This window comes from Larimichthys crocea, chromosome X (assembly GCF_000972845.2).
Source record: "Larimichthys crocea isolate SSNF chromosome X, L_crocea_2.0, whole genome shotgun sequence".
Classification (NCBI taxonomy): Eukaryota; Metazoa; Chordata; class Actinopteri; family Sciaenidae; genus Larimichthys; species Larimichthys crocea.
The window spans coordinates 23,827,385-23,854,154 of record NC_040020.1 but is presented as its reverse complement, the minus strand read 5'-3'; the positions used below and the strand labels follow the sequence as shown (position 1 = coordinate 23,854,154).

Here is a 26,770-nt window from a genome sequence, read left to right as displayed (position 1 = left end):
ACAGTTTTACTTGTTACAGCAAGTTAAATACCCAACAAAAGAATGCCATGTAATCTAGCCTTCAGTGTCAAACAGCAAATATAGGGCACCAACATTTTTGACACACCAGTGTCATTTTCAAGTATGTGATTATTATATATTAAGGTAAATAAATAAAAGCCTACACATTCATACTGCATTATTTCAACAAAGTTAAGAAACAGCATTAGTATATTGAACAGCACTCTCCAGTTAGGTTTCTTTCTCTCTTTCTCTTTTTTTGTGCATTATTCATTGTTGGGTAATAGTGTTTTTGTAGCTGCAGCCCCAGACTTGTGTGTTTTCTCTCTCTCTCTTAGTATGTTTTTATGATTCATTTGTAGTGCTCAATGTATTTTAGGAATAAAATATAAGACTGCTTTATTATTGTAGGTCTCTCTGAGGGCAGATTTTAATTTTTCTCATTTGTCCATAAGCTAGCAAGTGCTTACCAAGCAGCAACCTGCATGGCTGTGAAGTGAAGCCTATGCAGAAGTGCCAAAAACTGCAGTTCCTCAAACAGCCACCTGAGGCTGGTTACAGAACAATCACTCTCTATAAGCCCCATATTAAAATGTCCAACTTCACAGCAGAAATAAACATGTTTACAGCCTGGTGCAAAAAACTGTTTTAGTCTCTACAGTTAATTTCCCCGTTTATGACAACTCTGCTGAGGCTGTGTTTTTATATGACTCGCCCATTCAAATTATTTTAGAGCTTAAAGTTATGCATAATTAAGAGGGTGGGCGTTTTGATTGACAGGTGGGTGCCGTTATAAGTGGCTTGTTGAGCAACCATTCGTCATTCAGCCCGCCTCAACTCCATGCAACTTTAAGATTAGCTGGGAGGTGGCAGAGGTAGGACTGCCAAGTTGCAAAAGCATTAACACTTAATAAACAGTGATAAATTCTGTGGATGGTTGAATAAGAATATTGTTCTTATTGCACATCATGTCTATTAGGGTGAGTGAGTAAGTGAGTAACTAACTGTGTTTGATGGTTGATTATATTTGTTGTGACAGTGTTATGTATTTAGCAGAGAGGCCACCAGGGGGCCCCAACTCTCCTGTGTGTGAATATTAGAGCTGCTGGGACTCAGGCCTATATGTGAATCATTTGATTCTGAATTATCTGGTAATAAATCTGTCGTCTCACTTTATCTAGAAAAGGTGACAGAATATCATCACAGTGAAAACAGATGTTTAAATTTAGTGTTTTAAATTACAATGGCCTTAATCTGGAAAGTTACAGACTTGTTTATTCTTTTCCAAGAAAAATGAACTGACAAGCAATAAAATCCTTAGCGGGGGTTCAGACAGAATTAGGCACCGTGGCAAAAAACTGAGGTCTTTCCATTCATTTCAGTGGGGGTTGTGCATTTCCGCACCGGCAGTCCGCAATGCAGGGATTGCTGCAAAAAAAACGCACCGGTGTGCGGGAGAGAAGTTGAGCCAGATTCAACTTTGGGAAAAATGGAGCCCCATGTCATTCTCCGCAAGCCAATCAGAGATCGGTCAAACCTCCACAGACAGCCTGAAATGTCTCTGGAGCAGAGACTATCCAGGTGGATTCATGGACTAAACTCTGATAATCTACCTGTGTGTGTGTTCTGACTTTGTTTATTTCATGTACCAGCTTCTAAATCTGAGTACGACTTCCAATGTACGCCGCAAAATAGTGACACAAATAAGTTTAATTTGATTTGTGTCCGATGGTTTGAGAGATAGAGAGAGAGAGGGAGAACAACAGTGAGAGAGCGAGCACCGGCCTTGATAAAGCTGTTAATCACCACCACCACCGGACAACCCTGCTACGAGTTGCCGCAATCACTGATCCTGTCTGAATGCACGCTTACATTGATCACAATAGCAAACATATGACATTGTTGGGTCAAATTTTACTATTTGCTAGTAACGTGAACCCAATCAGCCATGTCCAAAGGGTAGATGAAAGACAACAATGTATTTTAGAAGAAAGCAAAACAGTTCTATTTAACATTGCAATGAAAGATGTACAGTATAAGAGGTTGAGAGAGGTGCAAACTGGCACTTAGATTGATGGGGTAGCCGTATTAGTATCATTCAAATACATAGCTCTTTATCTGTAAGTGTTTACACTGTCTTGTTGTCTTCATGTATAATCGTTGCAAATAATCGTTGCAGTGGGTGTCATGATATGTGATAGTTTATGTCGAGAGCACATCAGTTACTTAGTGTTCACTGCCCCCAAGTGTATTACATCTGCAGTCACCACTCATAGTGGTGAAATATTGGATTGGGATCCAACTGGAAAAGTATTCCAATAGCCTTGTACCCAAAATTTATTTGTGTGTTACCATGCTCATTTATTGTGTTTAATTCTAATGTGTAAAGAAAAACAGTTGTAGTGGAATGCAAACGTGTATATTTATTGCGCACACATGGTTTTAAATTGTACGAGACAGTCAATACAAAAAAGAAAAGGTGTAAAAATACAACGTCACACTTATGTACTGAATAATGAAAACTGTGAAATGTTATTAAATCAATGTGAGGTGACAAAGATGAAATATTAAAACATTTTTCTACATTTCAGTCCTAACCTTGACCATAGCCAACCAATTTTATTTATCCTAAACCACTGATAGACTACTTTTATATAATACTGAGAAATAGTGAAGTACATATAGAAATTTAGAGAACACGACAGCAGAGTAGTTTTGTTTAAATCAGCAACAAATGTTTTTAATTAACCACTAGTACTGGAAACAATAATATAACATTATTTCTCATATGTAGGCAAAAAAATAAATGTAAACAAGAATGAAAAAATAAATGAAAAAGAATAAATAAAAAATAATTTGCTTGGGAAACCTCAAATACTCCAAAGCATTCACAAAAAGTAAATAAATAAGCACCGGCTCTGACTTCCCACACAAATTTTCAGTGAACACACCAGCATACACAGATATATTATGTACACTGGCCTTCTGTACACAGACCACCCACACACACGTACAAACACACACACACAAACACAAGCAGAGGCAGAGTGGAATGTGAGAAATGTACGTCACACACATTAGTAAACCTCTAAACATCTAAAATCCTCCCACAATTCATGTCAACTCCCACTCTGACAGAGAGCTATTAAATAATGTAAATTCTATTAGAAACCCTTTGCTGTGTAGTTCATTGAGTACATTTATTAATGAATGTAAAACCATAATTTACAAACATAGAATGAAATCCGGATTATAACTTAAAGATAGATATACTAAGCCTGTTTCATAAGATATAAAACACAGTGTAATATCCTCGAATAGATTGTGACTGCAGTTTGCAGAAGCTTGTCTGATGTCTGTTATGAACTGATTTGAAGATTTAAAACTAAAACAAATGTAATTTTATTGGTTGCCTGACATATCATTGCCCATCAGACTAGTTTTGGAAATTAGTTTTAGCTATATACATGTACAGTACAGTACAGTACATTGGACACTGCTTCTGCTGCTGTCAATGTTTCTCTGTACTTGTCCCTTACAAATAAACTCAGCTATGCTAAATTACACTAAACTAAACTAAACTGTGTTTTTTTTTCTTTTGTACAATAAAATGATCTCATACAAAAGATTTTTCCTGCTGCTTCCCCTCTCCTGCTGTCCCTGTATGTGGGTTGTCCTTGGCTACTCCTCCGAAAACAGGCACCGTTCTTCCTCCTGGTGGAGAGGAGCCAACATGCAGCAGAGCGCCCCCCACCAGGAGCAGCACGCAGGCCCCCCATCCCAGGTACAACGCCGGGCCCAGCTCTCTCTTTAAAGGTGCCGCAACATTCGGATCATAGAAGTCCCTGATGATTGCATAGGCCGTCCAACAAATGGGCATCAAGTAGGCCAGGCCAGCCACAAGAAAGAGCACCCCTGCTATCCTAGTCAGCCGAGCCTTGGAGGCCTGGTTAGCGTCACCCATGCAGTGAGTACACTTGGCTCCTGCCACCCCGAGTAAAAGGGCCAGAAGGCAGAGGAGCAGGGAGAGAACAGTGAGGCCCCGGGCAGCTTGGGCAGATGTAGGCAGGGCCAGAGTGGAGTCATAGGTCTTGCACTGGATCTGGCCTGTGCTCTGAGAAAGGCAGTTCATCCACAGGCCCTCCCACACCATCTGAGCTATCACCAGCTCTCCACCCACGAAAGCGGACACTCGCCATAGAGGAGCCGCGCACACCAAAGCCCCAAATACCCAACCCAGCACAGCCAACACCAAGCCCAGTAGCTGAAGACCTGTCGATGCCATTGTTGTGGAGGAAACCTTGGAATACTCTCAATGTAAAAACCCCGTCTCTTAGAAAAATCTCAATCTAGATTTTTTCTTTTCTTTCTCACAAGGAGGTTGCTGAAAGTCGAGTGCTCTGTAAATAAAGGTCTTCCACAGTCATTCAGTAAGATGTCCAGTGATTTTGAGTTGCTGAGATGAGTCCCTTCTTCTCCTCAGAAACATCTGAGTATATGCTGTTAAGATGACAAGAGTTTTCAGCAAATTTACTTTGTAAAAAATCATTTTAAAAACACTTTGATTATAGATCCGAGCTAACGGCACAACAGTTAGAATGATTAAAGAGTAGTGCAATATATAATTGTGTCCAAAGTCCAAATAAGAGTGTTAAATCTGCTTCAGTTCAGTATAATAAAACTTACTTTTCAATCAGTAATCAAGCCGTCAGATGTCCACAGACCTTGTGATGATGATGAAGATACTTCTTGGTTGTGTAGCTGTGTGATGTGAGTAGTTGGTGTCTTTCTTCTGTTATGAGTGGCCAGCTTGTCCCTCTGGATCTCATACACAGGGGTGTGGGAGGGCAGCAGTTTGTAATACTGCATACTAAATACACACACACACACACACTACTTATGCATGACAGCACAAGGACACTTTGTTACAGACATTGCTGATGTTGTCATCTCTTGGAGTCGGAGTGGTCAGATTGAAGCAATGGACTGACGAGTTGGTAAAAGCTGGTGATGGACAAGAACAACATGAAACAGCTTCCATGTCATATTAGAGTACAAAACCACAAAAAGAAGTGAAAATGGTCCTAAAACCTGTTTTGCTGGGAAAGTTATTGATTATATTGACTATAGTGTTTGGACACTTGCAGGTGGCTAAATTAAAAGTTGCCCTGTTGAGCCACAAGATGGCATTAGAGAGGTTGCCAACCATTCCACACCCTTTGTTTTAGACACTTGGGTGCCATGGGCTAATATTTCAGTATCAACTTTAGAATATGATAATTGTTGTGTTTCCAGCTTGTCACGCCAATAAAAAATTAACCTTGAATATTAATGAATGACATAAATGTCAGTTATGACATTGAATGCCATAACTGACATATCAGTAGAAAAGTATTTAACTTATGTTTGTGACTAGATCCATGTTTTTTGTCTACAAATTACAGATTAGGGTGTTCTCACGTGGGAAATCTCCATTTAAACTGTTTCTATAATGTTTTGGTGTGAACAGCCTTCTGAAAGTTTGAGTTTCACTTTCCTGGGAAACTGTAGTGGAGGGAGAGAGAGAGAGAGAGAGAGAGAGAGAGAGAGAGAGAGAGGAAAAACTGGCACACACAAGTACAGACGTACTTTAATCTGGAAGAAAAACTTAAGAAATACAGCACACAGACAGAATTTGTTGACAGCTTCAACAAGATGAGTTTAAGCTCAATTGAAGGTGAGTTTCTTTATTTGTGTGTGGGTACATATGCAGGCTTTTTACACTGCTATGTGAGCCAAGAATTCACACAAACTGTTTCACTGTCTTTTGTCCACAGACTCCAGAACTCCAGATATCAGCAACCTGAGGATTGTCCTACTGGGGAAGACTGGATCAGGAAAGAGTGCAACAGGGAATACCATCCTAGGGCAAAAGGTTTTTTCCACAAACATATCTGCATCTTCTGTGACAGAGACATGTAAGAAAGAGATCTGCCACTTTGATGAGAAGACTGTGAGTGTCATTGACACCCCTGGGATCTTTGACACATCATCTACAGAAGCCAAGTGGAAAAGTGAAATAGAGAAATGTATGGAGCTGTCTGTCCCAGGTCCCCATATATTCCTGCTGGTGTTCAGACTGGATGTACGGTTCACAGAAGAGGAGGAGAATGCTGTCAAGTGGATTAAAGACAACTTTGGTGAGGAAGTCTCGAGGTATATGCTGGTGCTCTTCACTAGAGGTGATCAGCTCAAGGAGAAGTCCATTGAGACTTATTTATCCAATAATCGTAATTTAATTGAGCTCATCCATGGCTGTTCAACTCGGTACTCTGTGTTTGACAATACATGCATGGAAAATCGCACTCAGGTGGCTGATCTGTTTGAAAAAATAGACGAGATAGTGCTGTTAAATGGTGACTATTATACCAGAATCATGTATGAGGAGGCCCAGAGAAAGAAGAATGCAAAGCAGTGGTGGAGCAAGTGTTCAGGCTATGTGAACTCTGTAAGTAATCAGTTGTTTGTGGCAGCAACAGTCTCACCTGTAGCTGGTGCTGCAATGGCAGAAGAAGCAGTAGCTTTAGCCAGACCAGCTTTAATGCTCGCAGGTGCAGGAATTACTAAAGCCTTCGGGAGGTGGATGAAGCCTAAAACATGAGACGGCTCAGTACCAAGCTATGACCCTTTAAGGAAACGTCTGAAGTCATTGCATTTATTGTTTTTACAAATTCATATTTGATATTTGTTGTCAAGATTTTATAGCATTTCTTATTGCACTTTGATTACATAGTCCCAGCCTGCCTGCTTTAAACAATACATGAACATAACTGACAAATGTTTTAATTGTGGATGCTGTACACACTTATCCTAAATATCTTTTTATCTATCTAAACTTTTGTGAGAACACTTTTGTAATTTTTCTATTTGATTTGTAAGAATAAAATAAAAGAATGTGACAACAACCTCAAAAAGTGTTGTTTGATGTATTACATGAAAGATTCTAGTCATGAAAGCAAGAATTAAGGGCTTATAGTATATAGGGCCCAGGAAAAAATAAAAAAGTTATGCAGCAGCTGATCAGCTCCAAACATCAGTGAACATCATTGACATCCATAAGTGTTCACTACCTCAGCTCCTCTACATGCCATGTAATCTATGTTAAGATATAAACATCTGTGCCTCACACCCTTATCACTCCAATTGCTCCAATTCCCTACCGAACCCTTTGCATGATAACTTTACAGTTGTGTGTGTGTGTGTGTGTGTGTGTGTGTGTGTGTGTGTGTGCGTGCTAATAAAAATGAACCTTGAACCATCTTGACTTGTTTCATACTGGTAATGAGATCTCCGTTTTTTGTCTACAGAAAGTGCTGCACATTTGAATGCAGGAATGTATTCACCGGGAAATGCACAGAAGTTCACAGTATGCAGAATATTTGAATTGTGCAAAATAGTTATCAAAATGTTTCCCCCCCAAAAAATGTGTGTTAATGTAACACAACCAGTCTAATGGTGACATTTCAATCATGTTTTTAAGCCCAACTTTTCTCCCAAAGTTCTAGTTTCATTTTCCAGGAAAATCCCTGTGCCTGCCACAATGATTTGAGAAAGGGAGAGAGTTTCATTTCCCTGGAAACCCGTGAGGCATGGGGAGAGAGAGTGGGAAAGGGAGGGAGGGAGGAAAAACTAGCACACACAAGCACAGACAAACTTTTATCTGGAAGAAAAGGTTAGACTGACTTTGTTATTCGGGTTTCCTGTGATTTCTTTCTCTACACCAAGATGGATTTAAGCTCAATTGAAGGTGAGTTTCTTTACTTGTTTTTATTTTCACACTGCTTATATGGGCTAACCCCAAACCCACATGAACTGTTTCACTGGCTTTTGTCCACAGACTCCAGCTCTCCACTTACCAGTGACCTGAGGATTATTCTGCTGGGAAAGACTGGATCAGGAAAGAGTGCAACAGGGAATACCATCCTGGGACATAAACGTTTTACCACAGGCATGTCTCTGTCTTCTGTGACATTGGCATGTAAAAAAGCAACCGATTACTTTGATGAAAGAATCGTGAGTGTCATCGACACCCCTGGGGTTTTTGATACATCGATTACCAAAGTCCAGTTGAAAAGTGAAATAGAGAAATGTATGGAGCTGTCTGTCCCAGGACCTCATGTATTCCTGCTGGTGATCAGACTGGATGTACGGTTCACAGAAGAGGAGGAGAACGCTGTCAAGTGGATCAAAGACAACTTTGGTGAGGAAGCATCGAGGTATACACTGGTGCTCTTCACTAGAGGTGATCAGCTCAAGGAGAAGTCCATTGAGACTTATTTAGAAGAAAGTCCTGGACTCAGGAGGCTCATCAGTGGCTGTACAGCTGGGTATATTGTTTTTGACAACACATGCATTGAAAATCACACACAGGTGGCTGATCTGTTTGAAAAGATAGATGAAATTGTGCTATTAAACGGTAACCATTATACCAGCAGCATATACAAAAAGGTCCAGAGAAGAATGATGTCGGATGAGTGGTGGCGCAAATGTGGAGACACTATGAACAAGACTGGTGATCAGTTGTTTATGGCAGCAGTAGTCACAGCTGCAGTTAACACCCCTGTAGCCGGCATTGCAGCTGCAACCATGGGGTCAGTTGTAATGGCCGCAGGTGCAGGGATTTCTAAAGCCATCGGGTGGTGGATGAAACCTAAAAGAAGAGACAACCGTGAAGTAAACTTCTGAAGTCATCCAATTTATTGCTTTTGGATTTTGAGTACAAATCCATCTTACAGTTTTATTGTCAAGATTGTTCATTCTTTAATGTACAGTCACAGACTGCCTAAAAATGTTAAATGTATCAAATGTTTTAAATATTGCTCTGTGTGTTTTGTAATTTTTCTGTTTGATTAGTAAGAATAAAGTAATGTCAACAATCTGAAAAAGTGTTGCTTGATTTTTAACCAAAATCTGTATTACATTGAAGTCCTAGGTGTAGGTCTTACCTGTTTAAATTTGACATGTCACATTGCTTGACCCTTTCACAGAGCCTCTCATTTTTGCACAGTTTAAAACTGAGACCATTTTCTTTTTTTTCACTGCATAAATTACAGGTGGTAAATGAAGAGTAATAAAACACATGAAGAGAAACATAAATGACAGTGGAACAGAGTGAAATAAATACACTAAGATATATACATGGGTTTGGTGGAGGGGTAAAGAAGAGTTCAGTCATTTATGAGGTGGGGACAATTAGTGGTTATCACCTCAGTGCAGAGTTTAGCAATGTTCCTGAATCTGGTTCTGGAACAAACAGTCCTGTAGCACCTCCCAGAGACGAGAAGGGCAAACAGTCTGTGTGATGACTCTTCCCAGAGAATCTGAGGAAATAGATGGACCTTCTTGAGTCTCCTCAAAAACCCTGGTGAGCCTTGACCAGAGTTAAATTGTTTATGGTCCAAGAGACAGACTACAGTGACCTCCTTACTGTAATCTGACTGATCATTGTTGCTGATGAGGCCAATCACACCTGATAATGACATTGGAACCAGGAAAGAATCACATCATATGTTGTGGGCCATAATCTAAAGCTTTTCCATGCTTAATTTGTTCATATGTCATACGCATTCACACACCGATGGGGAGCAGTTTGGGGTTCAGTATCTTGCCCAAGGACACTTTGACAAGCAGACTGGAGGAGTGTTAGTGGATGACCCGCTCCACCTCCTATGACACAGCCACCCCAAAAATCATCACGGTTAGAGAGATACCACTGGAAAAAAATGGAACAATGTCTAACTGTTTATTTATCTGTCTTACATTTGACTTTATTTTGTAAGCAATGGTGTTTGGGTATTTATCTTTATATTACACACACACACTAACATTTTCTTTCAAATATAATATTATTACTTTATTTTTATTTATTTATTTTTTATTCTACTTTGTTGTTTATCACTAATTTAAAAAATTTGACCTACTTTAACATTTTATTTGTTTACTAAGGATTAAAAATCACTTTAGGCATATCCATTGTTTAGTGCTATCTTACATAAGTGTTATCCTACATGTCATTATCCACTCCAATTTTGAGTCTTGCTGACCTGCTAATAGAGAATAAAAGAGAAAACATGGACCGGATACAAATCAGAATTTTTTAACTAAGAAATGGGATTCAGCTTTATAAGTGCATAAAAATCTGAAATGCCCTTACTTTGGTCAATAGGTGGCTGACACAGAAAGACCCCCAGCTCACCACTGTAAGACCTTTCTTAGTCGTGTTGTTGTCAGTGGAGTGCGCGGTGAGGCTCTGTGTTTCCTCACTTAAATGCAATTGGTCAGCGGACGTTTGCCATTGTCTCTCTTTTCCTTTGAGGAAGTGAACTCGTAATGTTGCTAATAATAAAGAGAGGGCAACAACACATCATAGTTTAAATTAGCAGCAGTAATGAATCGGCGTGAATATTTTATTTGAGCAATTATCGTATAAGTTATGAAAGTATAAATTGTGCAAAAATGTATTTACAAACTTTTTGAGATCTATCAGCACACTGAGTCAACACATTCTAACATTATTTAATCAAATTCAGACTGTTTCTCACAAGCCAAAAAACATCTGTTCAAGTATAACTTATGATGTGGGGTTCATATAGCTCCAAACAATAATTGAATGAAAGAAAACAAACAAAAAGAAAACAAGTCATGCATTTCATACCTTTTGTTTACTTTCAGCATTAAATTCACATACTTCTGTTACTGCAATGTCATGTCAAAACGTTTTGGAAGCAGGACGTAGAAAAGAAACATCATTGATTATTTCTAAACAGTAAATAGTAACATGTGTAATACCAATACTGCAGATGGATCAAATGTCCATGTCACTATAGCCTCTGTCTAGTTATACAGGAACATTTGCTTTGCCCTTGCATCTTATGCCCTTCCATATGAAAAGAGCAGCTAAACCACATAACACTCCCATGAGGAGCACGGGAGCTCCTAGAGCCAAAGCCACTGTGACGTCAGCTCCCACTGCTATAATCACACCAGCTGCCACCAACACAACAGCAGCAGCCGAGGCCACGCGTATATTCTTCCTTCTAACCTTTTTCACCTTTTCTCTCTCTTTCTCTTGCTTCTCCCTCTCTGCATCCCACATTTTCCTCTCCTCCTCTTTCTTTTCTTCCTCCTCTTGTTTCCTCTGCTCCTCCTCCTCTCTCAGCTTCCTCTGGGCTCTCTCATACATTTCATTAGTGTAGTGTTTCCCCCCATTATCCTGTATCATTTCCTTGATCATGGTGAGCAGCTCTTTGACCTGCACTTGGTCATCTGGGTCGTTGTTGTTGAAGGCATGGTATCTGCGTCCAAATGTAATTGAGAGTCTCCGCAGCTCTTTGCACTCCTTCAGTGCATTGTCAGCTTTGGCTTGATCTTTACATGTAAATAACATGATAGTGTACATGGAGGCATCGTCCCCAAAGTTATCCTGGATCCACTTCACAGCATTTCTTTCCTCTTCGGTGAACCTTACTCCGAGCCTGATCACCAGTAGGAAGGCGTGAGGGCCAGGCACCGACATCTTAACGCACTCCTCTATTCTGATTTTTAATTCTTCCTCTGTGATGCCTGTATCAAACAGACCTGGAGTGTCAATCACCTGAACCATAGTCCCGTCCACTTCCCCACTCTGTGTCTCACAGTCTTTGGTCACAGACACAGAGCTTGGGTCCTCTTTGAAGGCAGCTCTTCCAAGGATGGTGTTTCCTGTTGCACTCTTCCCTGATCCAGTCTTGCCCACCAGGACTATCCTCAAACCTCCAGACAAATCCAGAGCTGTAACAGAAGAAGCAAAATTAACGTTGAGGTTGTGGCATAAGTGAATCTTTGCTTCTTCTTTTTTCTACTTGGGTTACCTGGCTTGTAAAAGACCTTTTTGGACGGTGTACATCTCCCTCTAGTATAATTTGCTTTATTTTTTGTTAGTTTCTTTGTTTTGAGCACAGGAATGCAAAAAATACCCTGGAGCCTAAAAAAAGTTTTCAAGGCCTAAAACAGAAAACAAGAGTGATTATTACTCTTTTGATTTCATATTTCATTTTTAAACTTTGAAGATCAAATTTGTAAAACTTCCAGAGCTGAAAAAAAGGTATTTATAGTCTGTGACATCAACCCAATATAAAGGCTATAGGCATGACATTCAAAATGTACTAAAGAGCAGTTACAAAGACGGAGCAACTAAGAGAAGAATAAAGACCAGACAAAGGGATTTTTCACAACCTAGCAACCCCAGATTTGTTACTGATCTAAAAGCAATGAACAGCCATGAATAAAGCCATTAGTTTAACATAGAGCATTTATAAAGTGTTTGTTAGTAGAAAGTAGTATACAGATATGTCTAATTGCACTGAGAGATTTCATGAGAGAGACAATGAATGAACATACCGTCAAAGTTATTCAGACCACACCCATCAGACGGAGGTAGAATTTTCTGCTTCTTTTCTCGTAGTGGTATTGCTGTGATATGAAATTATACCATTGAGACACAAAAATGGACTATTAGTCACTGACATCCTTATCAAGGTTTACATTTTTTCTATTTCCCTCTTGTGCTCTTTCCAGTGTCCCAATATCAGTAAGTGTTACATCTTGGAGTAATCAAAGGATCACTGCTGTTGTTGTTTTTTTTTTTTAACAAGGTCAGATAGGTTGTCTTACCTTCAGCCATTTCTTTGGATTTATCTTTTCCAGTTCCCAGGTGGCCAAATGCGTTGTTCCAGGCCTGAGTTGTGAATTTAGACAAGCTCTGTGGCTGGATTTTCACATTAGTTTTCTGGGAAACTTCTGGAAGCCAGGCCTATGCACGGGGGGCTTCCTATTTCCTTGTATTGTCTTCAGTTTACATCTGAAAATGTGTATCCCCACAGAGGCTGTCCACACCTCTCTGCTGAGCAGGGTTATGTGTGGGCAGGGCTGATAACATGTTTCAGAAACATGAGAAGAGAATTCAAACTATCTTACTGATAAACATTAGGTTATATATATGTATATATATGTATATATATATATATGATCATATAATGAGCACTGGTTGTTTAATGGGGGTAAACAAGAAAACCTCTGGAGGGCATCACATCCTTCCATTGTTGAAGTCTCCTTAATTACTTAAATATATCTGTACTGTTCCAACAAACATACCAAAAACAATGGATAACCTTTTGAAATAGGCAGACCTATTTATCCTCACTAATACTAAGGTGTATTCTTTTTTTTCTAAAACACAAAGGGTTCTAATATGGTTGATATTTGGTGTTCTGTGTGAGTCCCAATCTTATTTTATTTAAAGCAACATTCTGTAACTTTTTTTTACCATAAAATAACAGATTTAAAATTATATTGATATTACACTGGCATGTAATCAGGTGAATGTTGTCTCTGTCATTTCCACTCTGCAAGTGTTCGTCTGTTTCTGCACCGTCTAACTATGTGATCCAGGTATGATCACCTGTGAGGAGTAGATTTAGGGCACTAAGTCACACACCAACAGCTATTTCATTGATTTTGGTGAAACTGGATCATATTTTATGGAGAATATGCTGTTGTTCGTCAACTCTCAGTGATGTAGCTAATGTTAGATCAGGTGGTTACCCAGACCGTGAGCTTAGAGCACTGGGTGTTTTCTATCACCAGGAAGAGTTTTCTTTTTGTTTGCTGGATTTCTTGCTCTTGAACTGTTAACATTAACTGGCTGCTATGTCTTGTGTTGTTGCACTTGACTGATGTTGTCGACTCACTAGTTTTTGTTTTGAAGTAATGTAATCATAACAAATACAGAACTGTCCATATTTCTGGCAGTGTATTGCACTCTGGGGAAACTGGGGTGCTAAATCACAACACATTTCTTCACAGTGTTTTTCATGGGGATTATGTATAGATACATTTCTTTCTGTGGAATTACAAACTAGTCTGTTGTACATATGAATAAATGGTGAGTATACAAACAGCCCTCAGAAATAAGCAAAAAGCAAGGAGAAGTAAACTCAACTTTATTGATTTTTTTTGTTTAGTTACATAGAAAAACTGATATATGTGGCACATTTCTCCTACCGAATACCAAACAAAGCATGCAAACTAATATTTCTATTTAGGTTAAGATTTCGTAATAAGCATTTAGGCAGAGTACTTGTTTCAAGCTTAGCCATTATTTACTGCCTCTTCCATATTTTCTTTCTGTCACAGCTACAGGAACATCTCTTTAGTGCACTCATAACCTTCAGTAAATCCAAGTGCAGCACCTAATGTCGTTAGAATATATGAGGGGTAAAGTATCCCTGCACCAAACAATGCCCCAGACCCAATAGCTGCCATTTTACACCAAGCTCTCCTTTTCTCTTCCTCTCTGATCCTCTCTTCTTCTTCATTCCTTCTTCGCTCTTCTTCCTCCTCCCTCCTTCTCCTCTCCTCCTCAAGTCTCTTCTGGGCTTTCTCGTACATCTTATTGGTGTAGTGACTTCCTCCATTGGCCTTCACCATGCTCTCTATCTTCTCTAGAAGGTCTCTCACCTGGGTTCTGCTTTGTCTCTTGCCATTGATGAGTGAATGGTACCTCCCTCCACATTGGTTTATCAGTCTTCGTAGATGTGGGCTCTCTGCCACATAGTCTTCCACAGATTTATCCTCTAGCATGTCAGCATGTGTGAACAGCACTATGGTATACATAGAAGAATCTGAGCCAAAATTATCCTGAATCCACTTCACAGCTGCCTTTTCCTCTTCTGTAAATCTTGCCTTCACACTGATCACTAACAGAAAAGCATGGGGTCCAGGAACTGACTGGTCAATACACTTCTTAATTTGTGTTTTCACTTCTTCTTGCGTTTTGTTCGTGTCAAACAGTCCTGGACTGTCTATGACAACTATGTTCCTGTCACCATCATTTGTTTCTTCTCTGTGACAGGCTGTAGTCACAGACTCAGGAGATATTTCCTCTCTAAAGGCATTTTTACCCAGGATGGTGTTTCCAGAAGAACTCTTTCCTGTTCCAGTTTTTCCAACGAGAATAAGTCTCAGGTCCTTCAGCTGTTTTTGACCTGTATACAATTAATAAAGCATTGAAGTCACAAAATAAAATGGTTGATTTAAAGAAGTGTGATTCTGGGAAATATGAAAACAAAAATTATTGAATTTTTTTTTTTTTTTCAAATATTGTGGTTGGATTGAAAATGTAATGTGAGTGTGTGTGGTCAGAGTTCATGCGGCCCGAAGCTTAATTTTTATAATAGAAAGGAAAAATTGTTTTTTAGATTTGTTCACGCCTGATTGGCTTACATTTGGTTACATTGTCATTTAAAATAATGATAATTGTGACAATGAAAATAAAATTGTTACAGAACATTTGTGTGTAACTTTTATTGGTCATTTTTTTCATTTTTAAAGGCTGCCAGGAATCTTCACATGGTCAAATCTGGCCCTCTTAAAAAAAAAAAAAGTTTGGACATCCCTGGTTTACACTGACTGTTAGCACTCTTAGTGCTAGCTTGCTAAGTTTTATGCAGTGATGCTACAGTAGTATGCAGTAGCATATATGGATGATTAGCCTTCCTACACTGTCACTGTGTAGGTTTATGATGAAATTCAGCTTCAGGTAGCCTCAACTTATAAGCGATAAAGAAATAAAATGATCTTGATAATATATAGTATTATATAGTAGAATAAGGTAAATACTATTTTAATTAACTTTAACAATAAATGTAAAAGTGTATTCAGCTAGATTTTGCATGATAATCTTTTACTTGTCACTTTAAGCGCTCTGTAGTTTCGACTCTCCTGCAGTACCAATCACATTGTTTTCTTTTATGTGACATACCTCTGTGTTGATTGTGGCAGTCAGCAGCTTGACTGTACAATGTGACCAGCACAAGCAGGGTGCATCCCGGGATCCAAGCTTTTCCTTGTAACATCTCTGTTCCAGTGATATCAGCCAAAACTATCAAGCAGAAAACAAAGAAAAAGAGTAAAAGATAATCAAAACAGATAGCAATGATTATTGATTGCTTTATTTAAACAGAAATGATCAAATAAATGGCACCTGTGATGGCCACAGCTGTGGCCACACAGCCATAAAAGTCGGTAACCTTCTGCACTCACGCATTTGTTTCTATAGTTAAATTTTGGTTATACATTTAGTTATTAGTCTAAATTGGTTTTAACATTTAGTTGCAATAAATCACACTTTCTGTTTCAGATAACACACTTTATTAAATGACAGTACATTGGTTTTCTATTTGAAGCGCGCACATTTAGTTAGCTTTTGTACAGTCTTCATTTAATACAATTTCTAATCTGTTTTCTTTGATTTACCGGTGCTGCTGCTGGGAGCTGGGAATGCCAGGCAAAAGGATCCACCCCACAAGCTCAGCCATTTTGTAGCAGAAGATGCTGATTGGGCCGGCACATCATGTGGGGGGGAATTTAGTGCTTTACTGTTTATTTCTTTTTGAGACAGTTAGTAATTTAACTTGGTTTTGTTAAGTATGGATTATGTTTATTTCAAGGAGTTAATTTTCCTGATTTGCTTTGATAATTAGCTGTTGTCTTTTGTGTTTGTTTACCCCTCTTGTGTTGGTATGGGCTGATCACCCAGTATATAAGTTTCCCTCTTGTGTTTAGTCATCAGGTCTGTTTGTTTTGTCTTCTGTTAGTTTGTTCAGTTGGCATTTATACAGTTTTGTTAATTTGACCTCTTTTATGGACCCAGTTCTTTATTGTTTTTGTTTGGAAATTTTGTTTTCTTTCATACTTTGGGTAAATAAAAACCCTTTTTTTTAAAATACTACCTGTTGTGCTCATTGCCGGCTGACTCGGTCCCTCACAGCACCTAAAGTTAATAATCAAGCAATGTACCTGCATGGTGCTGGCAGTATTACAGCCACTTTTCAAATAACAGATTAAAGTGTTACTTCAACAACAGGTGCTCTAGTTTCATTTCTCTGGAAAACAGCAACGCTGTTGCAAGAGAGATCTTACTGGGTAGTAAGAAAGTCAATGATTCAGAGAAATAAAACAAAATAAATAAAAACTTTCTTATTATTTAGGAAAGTTTTTTTTTATTATTTTTTTAAATGCATACGTTCGTATTGTTTCACAGCTCGTTCGTGTCGTTTCAACACCCCTACAGAGGAATAGAATTCCAGAAAATTTTCAAATTGTTCCCCAGTGTTATTGGTCGATTGATTAAAACATTATTATATAAATTATAGGTACTTTAAGTTAATAAATAAATAACCAACGTACCTGCACGAGTGTTTCGTCAGCTGTATGTGTTGACAGGGTGAGAGATTTTATAGCAGAACAACCAGGACGCACCTCCTTGTCAAATAACACGTTTAATTACCGTTCACAACTAGTTTCATTTCTCTGGAAACCATCATTATGTAACACTATATGAAACAGTGACATACAGTGGTCAAAGTGAGTACTGCATTCAAAATTTAAAGTCGGGTAATTTAGAAGAAAATTGGAAAAGTCGCTGTGAACCTGTCAGTCCTCTTTACCAACACTTCAGCAGACTCCCTACCTACCAGAAAACAGCGTCCACTACCTCTTGGGTAGGAAGGGTCAGGATCTCTCTCACCACTAAATCTGACAGCATCCATAAGAAAAAAGCAGAGACAACTGATACGATGTATATTCATCACAAGTGAAATGATCTGAAATACAAAGTTAATGACTTGGCAAAACAGATAGCAATGATTATTGATTGCTTTATTTAAACAGAAATGATCAAATAAATGGCAGTTAATAATAAGTTAATAATCAAGCAATGTACCTGCATGGTGCTGGCAGGGTGAGAGATTTTATAACAGGACAATAACACACCCACTTTTCAAATAACAGATTAAAGTGTTACTTCAACAACAGGTGCTCTAGTTTCATTCCTCTGGAAATCAGCAACGCTGTTGCTTGAGAGAAAGAGAAAGAGAGAGGGGGGGACTTTCCTACTGGGTAGTAAGAAAGTCAATGAATAAGAGAAATAAAACTAAATAAATAAAAACTTTTTTATTGTTTGAGACAGTTTTTATTTAGGTTAAATGATCTGAAATACAAAGTTAATGACTTACATTTTTTTGTGTTTTGATGCATTGGATTGATGTTAAAATGAAATATAGAGAAACAACAATGTTTTGCCACGTTTCTCCTCATGGAGCTGTTTAAGTCGCACAGTATCGTTAATTCTGTTGAACCACTTTGTTTGCTTGATTGTGCATGCAGTGTTACGTGATGAGTGGGCACTGGGCAGGACCTTACAAGACAAAACACAAACATGCTGGAATGGAAATTTCAAAAGGAGAACATACTGGCTGCACCATTGTTTTTCTGTCATTGGGTAATTTTAAGATTTTCAACAGTAAATATGTTTCATATTATTCCTTTAATCCACCCACTCAGTAGGCTTAAAGAGGAGGAAGCGGTCCTGGTGGCAGGAGGACTGCCACAGGTTCAGGTTACAAAAGTCCTAGATGAGCTGTCAAGATACACATAGACATTCCTAAGGAGGTTTGCATTAAAAGACACCAAAGTTATCGCATTCTTTCACTTTCAGTTTTGTCCAGAAAAGTGAATATTACTGAAATAATTCTGTGCAACCATAATAAAACCGTGATTTTGTGCATGGCATGATGAAAGTCCTTTGACATAATGTCCCATGTGAAAGATCTTTTGAGTGAGAAAAAAGTCAAATTGTTTTTCTTTCATCTAGACTTGTCCTGAAACGCATTCGGTCCATAACATTGTTGACTAGAGAGGTGCTCCCCCTGTTAAAATGTATTTCATTTTTCTTGTGATGCCGTAGCCCACTGCTAAGTACAGTACAACACATTACAGAATCATGAATATAAAGCATAATTCCATGTTAAAGTGGCAGTATTATACTTGGTTGTTCATACTTGCTGGTCACTAGTCTTTATTCATTGACGGCACTAACATGGATGTGTACATGCCTAATGATCTGGTTATATTACAAGCAGACTCAAATTTGGAAATGGTTGTTATTGATATAGGGAATGTGATGGCACGCCATGTCGCATGTTGGGGCAGTAGTGCCATCTTGTGAGGAGTGTGCTCTATTACCTATGCCCATTCTATAACACATCCATGTCTCTGCCTTCTATGATGGTTAATACAAGAGCTACCAGCTTACATTTTGTTGCATAAAAAGTTACATTAAATGGGTCAAATCTGATGGAGAAGGGAAAAGAGAAAAAAAAGATTGATCATGAACAGTTTTGCACTGGCTGAGTGGAACACCTGCTAATTCACAAGTGGGTAATAAGCACAGTCATACTCACAAAGTTAAGGTGGGACTCCTTTTTTGGACTAATTATTAAATCAAACAAAATTGTTAAAAAAAAAGCAGAGAACTTTTATTTTGATGAACATCTAGAACAGGACAGGCAGAACAGTGCCTTCAGTAAAGTTGTGGCAGTATGCGACCTCAGAATCAATTGTTGCAATCTGCTAAAAAACACTGCCTTCTATACATTAATTGTCTAAAAGTATTTTTAAAATTTCCCCACCTTCACTCTGACAGTTTTGATCTAAATTAAGTGTCAACCAAACTCTGTGGCTGTGAAGTGAAGCAGAAGCTCCAAAAACTGCATTTCCTCTTACAATCTCCATAAGCTCCTATATTAAAATGTCCAAATCACAGCAGAAATAAACATATTTACAGCCTGGCACAGAAAATTATTTTGGTCTCTATTGCTGATTTACCCATATATGACAACTGTACCGAGGCTGAATTTCTTTTTAATTTTCCTGTTCAAATTATATCAAGGCTTAAACGTATGCATAAATAAGAGTGCAGTCACTTTGATTGACAGGTGGGTGCCATAACACGTGGCTTGTTTGAACAACCAGTCTTTATTCAGCCCACCTCAGGTCCACCCACGCTCCATGTCTTTGTCCATTTTTGGAGTGGTGGCAAGGACTGCCAAGAGCAGCAGGCTATGTGGGATGTTTTGGATGTGCAGAAATCCTGTTGAAACATATAAACTATTTAATCCTGAGGTTTATCAATTTATAAAAATTAATTGATTTAGCATTGTTCTGAATAGGTGCCACATGCCAGGCCAGGAAAAGCCCCTCTTCATAGGCATAAAGAAGAACCAGGGCTGAAAGGATGAGGTATTTACACCTCAGCCCTGAAGCTGACCATTTATGTCCAGTCTGTTCAACTCCACTTCTGTTGTTGGTAAATCTAGACCCATGTCTTGCTGTCACAGCCTTCGCTCACATTCACACATACATATATTATGCACCCTTGCATAGCCATTACTGTTTTTGCAGACCTGCACCTCCTGTGAAATGTTGTTAATGCTAGCCGACTGCAATTAGTCCTTGTTTGCAATGCATTGTTTTTGTCTGCTTTCAAAGAGAGTCTGATCAGATACGACAATAATTAGCAAATCTTCTTACTGATGGCCTTTGATGTAGGTAATAGGCAATTTGACCAATTTTATGATAATCAGTCCTCATGAATGTGGAATCTTTTTAAACTGGTCATAGATTGTAACATCATCATAAACCAAACCATGTTTTCTTAATTTGTAATAGGCAGTGTATTATCTTTTAACATTTGTGTTTGTGCGTGTGCTTGTTCCATCGCTATCATTTCATTTCTCTCATCTAATTGCGTGACAAGCCGCCTGCCTCCCTCCATCCTTATCTCCATGGTATGAGCTCACTCCTGCTGCCATGAACTAGTGACTGATTGCACTGTTGACAAACACAGCTCACAGACAAGGACATCTGTTAGGTGTAGACACGCTTACATCCTCACCTCATATCTGATGTCATAGAAAGTCAGGAAATGATATGATGACAGCAATGGTGGATGTGTGCATGTAACACATCAGGAGGTCTAAAGTCATAGTGGAAGAGAAGATGACAAAATGTATATTTGTAGGCAAGCCTTGTCCCAAATGAGACCTTTACAAACTAGCCAGACAAGTCAAGTTTATTTAATATCCCTGTGTGTCACAGTGAGATTTACAGGCCATATCAACACCACCAACTGAACTTTTGGAAAAGTGGCCACAAGATCCAGGAGGAACAACACGATGAAGAAAAGAAGGATTGATGAAACAACCTTGCCAACCCTTACTGTAAGTATCTGGTGTATCAAAAGTGTATCTTCACTAGCATATAATTCCAGTGTTCTTCAACCCCAGCAATACACTGAGCAGAAACGGGTACACCCCAACGATCGCACTTCCCATACTCGTAAAACCATCTGGTGTTTGCAGTCCAATGCAGTGTGGGCTGCACTGACCTATACATCGATAAAACCAAACAGCCACTCAACAGACGCATGGCTCAACTCCTCAGGACTAGACTCTGCAGTTTTCTTACACCTTAGGGACAAAGGACACTCTTTTAGTGACAATGATGTTCACATTTTGGACACGGAAGACAGGTGGTTCGAAAGAAGAAGAAGATATACTTTATTAATCCCTCAATTGGGAAATTCTTTTTTCACTCTATTTTTATTTTTTACACACATACACACATGCAGTACAAGGGCATAGACATGCAAATGTGGAGAGAGATGGTGGAGTGATGGGCAGCCTCAGCAGTGCCTATGAGGTGAACTGGCCTCTCCAGCTACCAGTCCACCTTCCATATTTTTGGTCCATGTGGGACTTGAACCAGCCACCCTCCGGTTCCCAAGTCAAGTCCCTATGGACTGAGCTACTGTCGTCCCCTAAGAGGAGTGAAGGAGACTATCTATGTAAAAGTAGAGAAACCATCACTCACCAGAGCAGGAGGCTTCAGACAACACTTATCCCCTACTTACAATGCTGTCCCTTATCCAGATGATTGACCAACAATTCACCAACCATTATCCACCATCATTCAGGTGACCTGGATGGCTATCGCCAGACCTCAGATGACTTTATTAACTCGGACAACAGATGCTACAACAATAAGTAGCTCTAAGGAACCAAGTGGAAACAAAGGATGGGTCAGTGATCCCACCTAGGCTAAATACCTAGGTATAAAGAAGCCTCTTGGATTAGCTAGAACCTAGTCCAGTTGCCCTAGATTTTTTAAAAATATATCAGTTCAGTAAAATATCAATCTATCTTCCTCCTGAACATCTACTTCAGACTCTCCTGGATCCAGCTCTTCGAATCCACCCACTCCACCAAGCTGAGTGAATGAAGTATGACAAGTTGACAAGTATGGGGTCTGTAGAACTGGGGCTTTACAGTGGTGAGTGTCCGCAGCAGAACCATTGTTACAGTGAAGGACAAGGCTGGAACGAAAAACAGCATCACGTTTCTGTGTATGTGTGTGTGTGTGTGTGTGTGTGTGTGTGTGTGTGTGTCAGAGAAACAGACTCACAGACAGAACAACTGGAACATATGAATTCTCCCCACGTGCAAACAGAGGCAGGAGCATCTGTTCATAAGTGTACGTGTGTGTGTGTGGGTGCGCGCTATAACAAAGAACAAGACCGCTGCACGTGGAATAATGTCTCTGAGGCCACACAGGAGTGACAATGTCTGCTGTTTCCTGCAATGTGAAATTCCCAGCACGCGACAGCAGAAAGGCCGAAAGTTTAGACTGCCTCACAAGTTTACAGCAACCCCAGCCAAGCTCAGTGGTTAGTCTTCATCCATAAAAGTCTTTTCTCTTAGTGTTAAAAGTGAAAATTACTTATTACAAATACACATTTGTCCTTTAAATTACAAGGACAATGCTCTTATTGTATTTCCATGTCTTCTTCATGAATCATTATTAACTGGTGAGGCCAACATTTGGCCTTGGATATGTGGCTTTAGCCTCAGTCTTTTAGCATAATATTATACATGAAGCAGTCAAGTGCCTATTTATGAGTTCTCTCATTTTAAAATGAGAATCTGTGCTTTTACTCACTGGGTGTGGCCAGAGACGCAACATGCCAGAAAGTTTCGACCTCAAGAGAGCAGAGCCACTTTGTACTCTTTCATACAAAAAGACTGTGTTTGATGTTTCTGAAATAGTTTATTTTGTATCCAAAATTAGTGTTAGAATGTAAATGTACATTTAAATGTAAAACTAATGATATTTACCTCCAAGAAAATAAAAATGGTTATATTAAATATTCATATAATGATCCACATATTTAATTCCAGATCAATATTGTCATTTTACATAAATGTGTATGTAATTTAATAAAACAGGAAAAACACTGTATAAATAACATAGTATTATCTCTGTACAGAATAAATAATACATAATAAATAACTTAAGTTTGTTATTGGCATAATATATGAAAATGTGTTAGTTGTTTGTTTGTACAGGGTTTTTATACAATTTGAAAGCACAGAAAACTACCGTAAAAAATATTTTTAATTTAATTTAATAGTTATTTTTCATAAATCTGCTTCTTTTTTGTTTTTACAGTGCTGATTCCTTGAATGTGATAATATCAGAGAAGATCACAGGTCTTTGTGATTGTACCTTTTAGTTCATTATCTGTATATTAACCTGATTCTTTATGAGCAATTCTTTTTACCCCAAAATAGGTTTTGATTATGCTTCTCAAACCTCTCTGGGCCTCATCACAGACATTGTTCAGAGACTTTCAGCCATCATGACTCACATATTTACCACAATGGTACCCGATAAGAGCTCTCTGAGTAAAGAAGCTACTCTCACATGTTTTCTTTTTAGAGAAAAATACACATGCGAGCTGGGCAGTGACATGGTGTGATTATCACATTTAATGTGTAAAGAAGAGGTATGAGAGTTAGCGCTTTTATCACTACTTTTAGGTGACAGTGTGGGAAAGGTGTTATTAATCCATTTATCACTACACATGAGAAGCAGTGTCATTATATTTTGCTTGTTATAAATGGGCACACAAGAAAATAAATTGCTCATAGGGATCATGGGAGGTCTGGAAGTGTATAGTCTGAGTGGTCCTTTTTCCGCTGCACAAATGATTCTTCATATGAACTCAAATGCAGTGTCCATGGAAACGCATCCGCAGAACTTCAGGTAGAGGAGTGAGCGACCTTGAGAGTGAAGCACCCACAGCAAAAACATCTGGACTGTTCACAACTATAAAGAGAAACATGTGTGCAAGGTGTCTTTGTTATTAACATCAAGCAATGAAACTGTATCCTGGTAGCGATCACCATAATATAACCTTTACTCCTCATACAATATGTTTGGTTTGGTGAGTAGAGCTGCACCCTTTTCATGTTTTGTTTCTGTACCTTGGGAGAGGAGATGTAAGCAGACAAACACTTATATGCTTTTATACAGGTACCATTTCAGCTTAAAAAATAAAATAAAAAACAGCTGACTATAGATGTGAAAGCTAAATAACTTGAGACTTGTGCATGATGGGTCGAAAGGCCCATGGAGTGACAAACCTATCTGAGAAGTCAAGGTATATACCAACTGGGAACTCTTGACTTCAATCTGGTTGTTTAAGATGTGTGGGTTTTAGGCAGTGGGCCTCTGGCAATCACGATGTCATGCATAACACACACACACACACACACACACACACACACACACATACACACACACATGCATTTTTGAAAGTGTGGGCAATAGAAAGTGTTGCTATCTAATATATTTCTGAATGCAGGTTATGCAATAGTCATACAGTAATCAAATGATGAAGTTCCTGACTCAACATCCTCCCACTTTCTCCTTCACAGTGAATGGGCAGCACACACACACACACACACACACACACACACACACACACACACACACACAGATAGATAGATAGATAGATAGATAGATAGATAGATAGATAGATAGATAGATAGATAGATAGATAGATAGATAGATGGATGGATAGAAAGATTCCACACAAGCCATTATGCTATTAGAAAATATTTTATTTTGAAAACATCATCTCAAGTCCATAGACAACAACAATGCATTATATCACCATGAACAGCAGTGCTCTATTCATTGTTTTATTCGCTCTTCAACCCTCATGTATCATACTTCATTGTCTCTCATTGAATCTGACATTTTTCCAGTGCTTTGCCGGGCTTCCTTGCAGTATGTGGCCCAATGACTTGACGCAGATCTGTACTAAAACTTGGCCGTCGGGCCAGTGGATGCAGGGCACCGCAGGGATCATCGCGCCCCATGGGTTGGCTCCCTCTCCCCGTCACACGGCCCGTCCGCATTGCCTGGTACGAACGGAGGGAGACTTTGCGGTGTTGAGACGGGCCAGTTTCAGTCGGAAGCCCGCCTCGCTTTGCCAACGTCTCGAAGACTTTCTCTAGATTTGTGCTGTCCTTCGCAGACGTTTCAAAATAGGTACAGTCATCGCCGAGGGCTCGGAGCACCTCTGCCTTAGATATTCCTCTCTCTGACACCAGATCCACCTTGTTGGCGCAGACCACCAGGGGAACCTGCGGCTGTGCGCACTGCTCTGGCACGGAGGATTTGGTGAGCTTGGATTTAGCAGCCAGAATCTCCGTCCGCAGGGCGCAGACCTCATCAAAGGAGCTCCGGTCATCAAGACTGAATACTAGCAGAAAAATGTCCCCTGTAAAAAGATTAAAACCGGAATTAAATCAATTATTTTCCTCTATTAATTGATTTCTAAAGCCCATGCACTCTTTTAGTGAAAAAAAAGCGTTTACGCAAGTCACCCGCACTCATTTTTCTCTTATGAACAATAAAAAACTGACAAGCAATTTTAGTTTTTGCAGGACAGACATTATGACTGAGCCAATACGCACCAGTGAGGATAGACAGCCGCCGCTTGGCTGGGAAATCCCTTTCCCTGGACGCGTCCAGGATGTCAATTTGGTAGGTCTCTCCGCGGATACGAAACAATTTCCTGAGGAAATCCTCAGAGGTGGGATTGTACTCCTCAACAAATCCGTCCCGAAGGTATCGTCTCAGGATGGAGGTCTTGCCAACCCGTGGCGCACCAAGAACCACGATGCGCTTACAGTTCTGTGGCTTAGTGGAGGAAAGGGGTTCTTGTCGCTGATCTTGGCCAATCTGGCGCTGCCGGGTTTGTCCATGGAGAACCAAAGCTGCCAGCTGATCCAGTGGAGATCTCTTGCAGGGATGGCTGCTGTTGGCAGTGGACAGTTGCCTCACTGTTGCCCCCGAACGCGTCTTCTTTTCCTGTTTCCACTGAGACGTTGCCACTTTGAGTAACCCCAAGCCCGCTTTAAGTCCCGACGAACTCAAGTGCTGCGACGCGTTTTTGTAAGCCAGTAAGACTTTGGAGGACCCGGCGCACTGCCCGTCCATATTACCATGAAACTGGGGACCATCCATGGGGGAATAGCTGACCTGGTGCGTAACAGGGATGGATGTGATCTGTGCGCCGGCGGAGATGTTCCCAATTTCCATCGTTGTAGAGATGGTTTTGGTTCGTTGTTCTCCGCAGCAAACTAGGCACAGTTTGTGATCCTACGTTTTTAAAGCCTGTTCGATCTTGGCTTTGGCTGATTTGTCAGCTGTCTTTATATAGGCTATCCTCAACCCCGTGGTTCACCCGCGTCATGCTGATTGACAGGCTGGGTTGTTGTGTTCTTTGGGAGAACACCATGTTTTGAGGAAACTTGATGTCGGATATACAACTGAGCATATATCAGATTTCGGTCTATTTATTTACACATTACACATGGCATGTTTCTGAAGCCTCCTGATCACCCGAAGTGCGCGTCCAATATGATCGCAACTGATAATTATGATTATGATTAGTAGTTTGTTGATAGTACATTTATTGATTTATTTTACTTTTCCCAAT

General features: G+C 39.5%; 5 protein-coding genes and 1 pseudogene across 6 annotated transcripts; 2 read left to right on the top strand and 4 right to left on the bottom strand.

Moving 5' to 3' along the window:
• Positions 1-1,014: 1,014 nt before the first annotated feature.
• On the bottom strand, positions 1,015-5,050 carry LOC104927863 (claudin-9). The gene is made up of 2 exons (XM_010742041.3): positions 4,687-5,050; positions 1,015-4,500 (listed from the first exon to the last, which is right to left on the bottom strand). Exon 2 carries the CDS (start codon positions 4,283-4,285, stop codon positions 3,617-3,619), a length of 669 nt encoding a protein of 222 aa, XP_010740343.1. The 5' UTR covers positions 4,286-4,500; positions 4,687-5,050; the 3' UTR covers positions 1,015-3,616.
• A 516-nt stretch (positions 5,051-5,566) lies between these two features.
• LOC104927826 (GTPase IMAP family member 4) lies at positions 5,567-6,968 on the top strand. The gene is made up of 2 exons (XM_027283764.1): positions 5,567-5,716; positions 5,817-6,968. Exons 1-2 carry the CDS (start codon positions 5,695-5,697, stop codon positions 6,638-6,640), a joined length of 846 nt encoding a protein of 281 aa, XP_027139565.1. The 5' UTR covers positions 5,567-5,694; the 3' UTR covers positions 6,641-6,968.
• A 347-nt stretch (positions 6,969-7,315) lies between these two features.
• On the top strand, positions 7,316-8,465 carry LOC113746720 (GTPase IMAP family member 4-like; annotated as a pseudogene).
• Positions 8,466-10,408: 1,943 nt separating this feature from the next.
• LOC104927828 (GTPase IMAP family member 4-like) lies at positions 10,409-13,850 on the bottom strand. The gene is made up of 3 exons (XM_010742003.3): positions 12,691-13,850; positions 12,418-12,489; positions 10,409-11,808 (listed from the first exon to the last, which is right to left on the bottom strand). The coding sequence occupies exons 1-3, from the start codon at positions 12,698-12,700 to the stop codon at positions 10,877-10,879; spliced, it is 1,014 nt and encodes a 337-aa protein (XP_010740305.2). The 5' UTR covers positions 12,701-13,850; the 3' UTR covers positions 10,409-10,876.
• Positions 13,851-14,148: 298 nt separating this feature from the next.
• LOC104927829 (GTPase IMAP family member 7-like) lies at positions 14,149-17,414 on the bottom strand. Of its 2 annotated transcripts, none has more exons than XM_010742004.3 (3): positions 17,266-17,414; positions 15,839-15,958; positions 14,149-15,062 (listed from the first exon to the last, which is right to left on the bottom strand). In XM_010742004.3, exons 2-3 carry the CDS (start codon positions 15,930-15,932, stop codon positions 14,212-14,214), a joined length of 945 nt encoding a protein of 314 aa, XP_010740306.2. In that variant the 5' UTR covers positions 15,933-15,958; positions 17,266-17,414; the 3' UTR covers positions 14,149-14,211. The 2 variants fall into 2 exon arrangements, with proteins under 2 accessions (XP_010740306.2, XP_027139244.1); XM_027283443.1 differs by lacking the exon at positions 17,266-17,414 and adding an exon at positions 16,333-16,475.
• A 7,456-nt stretch (positions 17,415-24,870) lies between these two features.
• rasd2b (RASD family member 2b) lies at positions 24,871-26,532 on the bottom strand. The gene is made up of 2 exons (XM_010742042.3): positions 25,743-26,532; positions 24,871-25,546 (listed from the first exon to the last, which is right to left on the bottom strand). The coding sequence occupies exons 1-2, from the start codon at positions 26,368-26,370 to the stop codon at positions 25,005-25,007; spliced, it is 1,170 nt and encodes a 389-aa protein (XP_010740344.2). The 5' UTR covers positions 26,371-26,532; the 3' UTR covers positions 24,871-25,004.
• Positions 26,533-26,770: the final 238 nt, after the last annotated feature.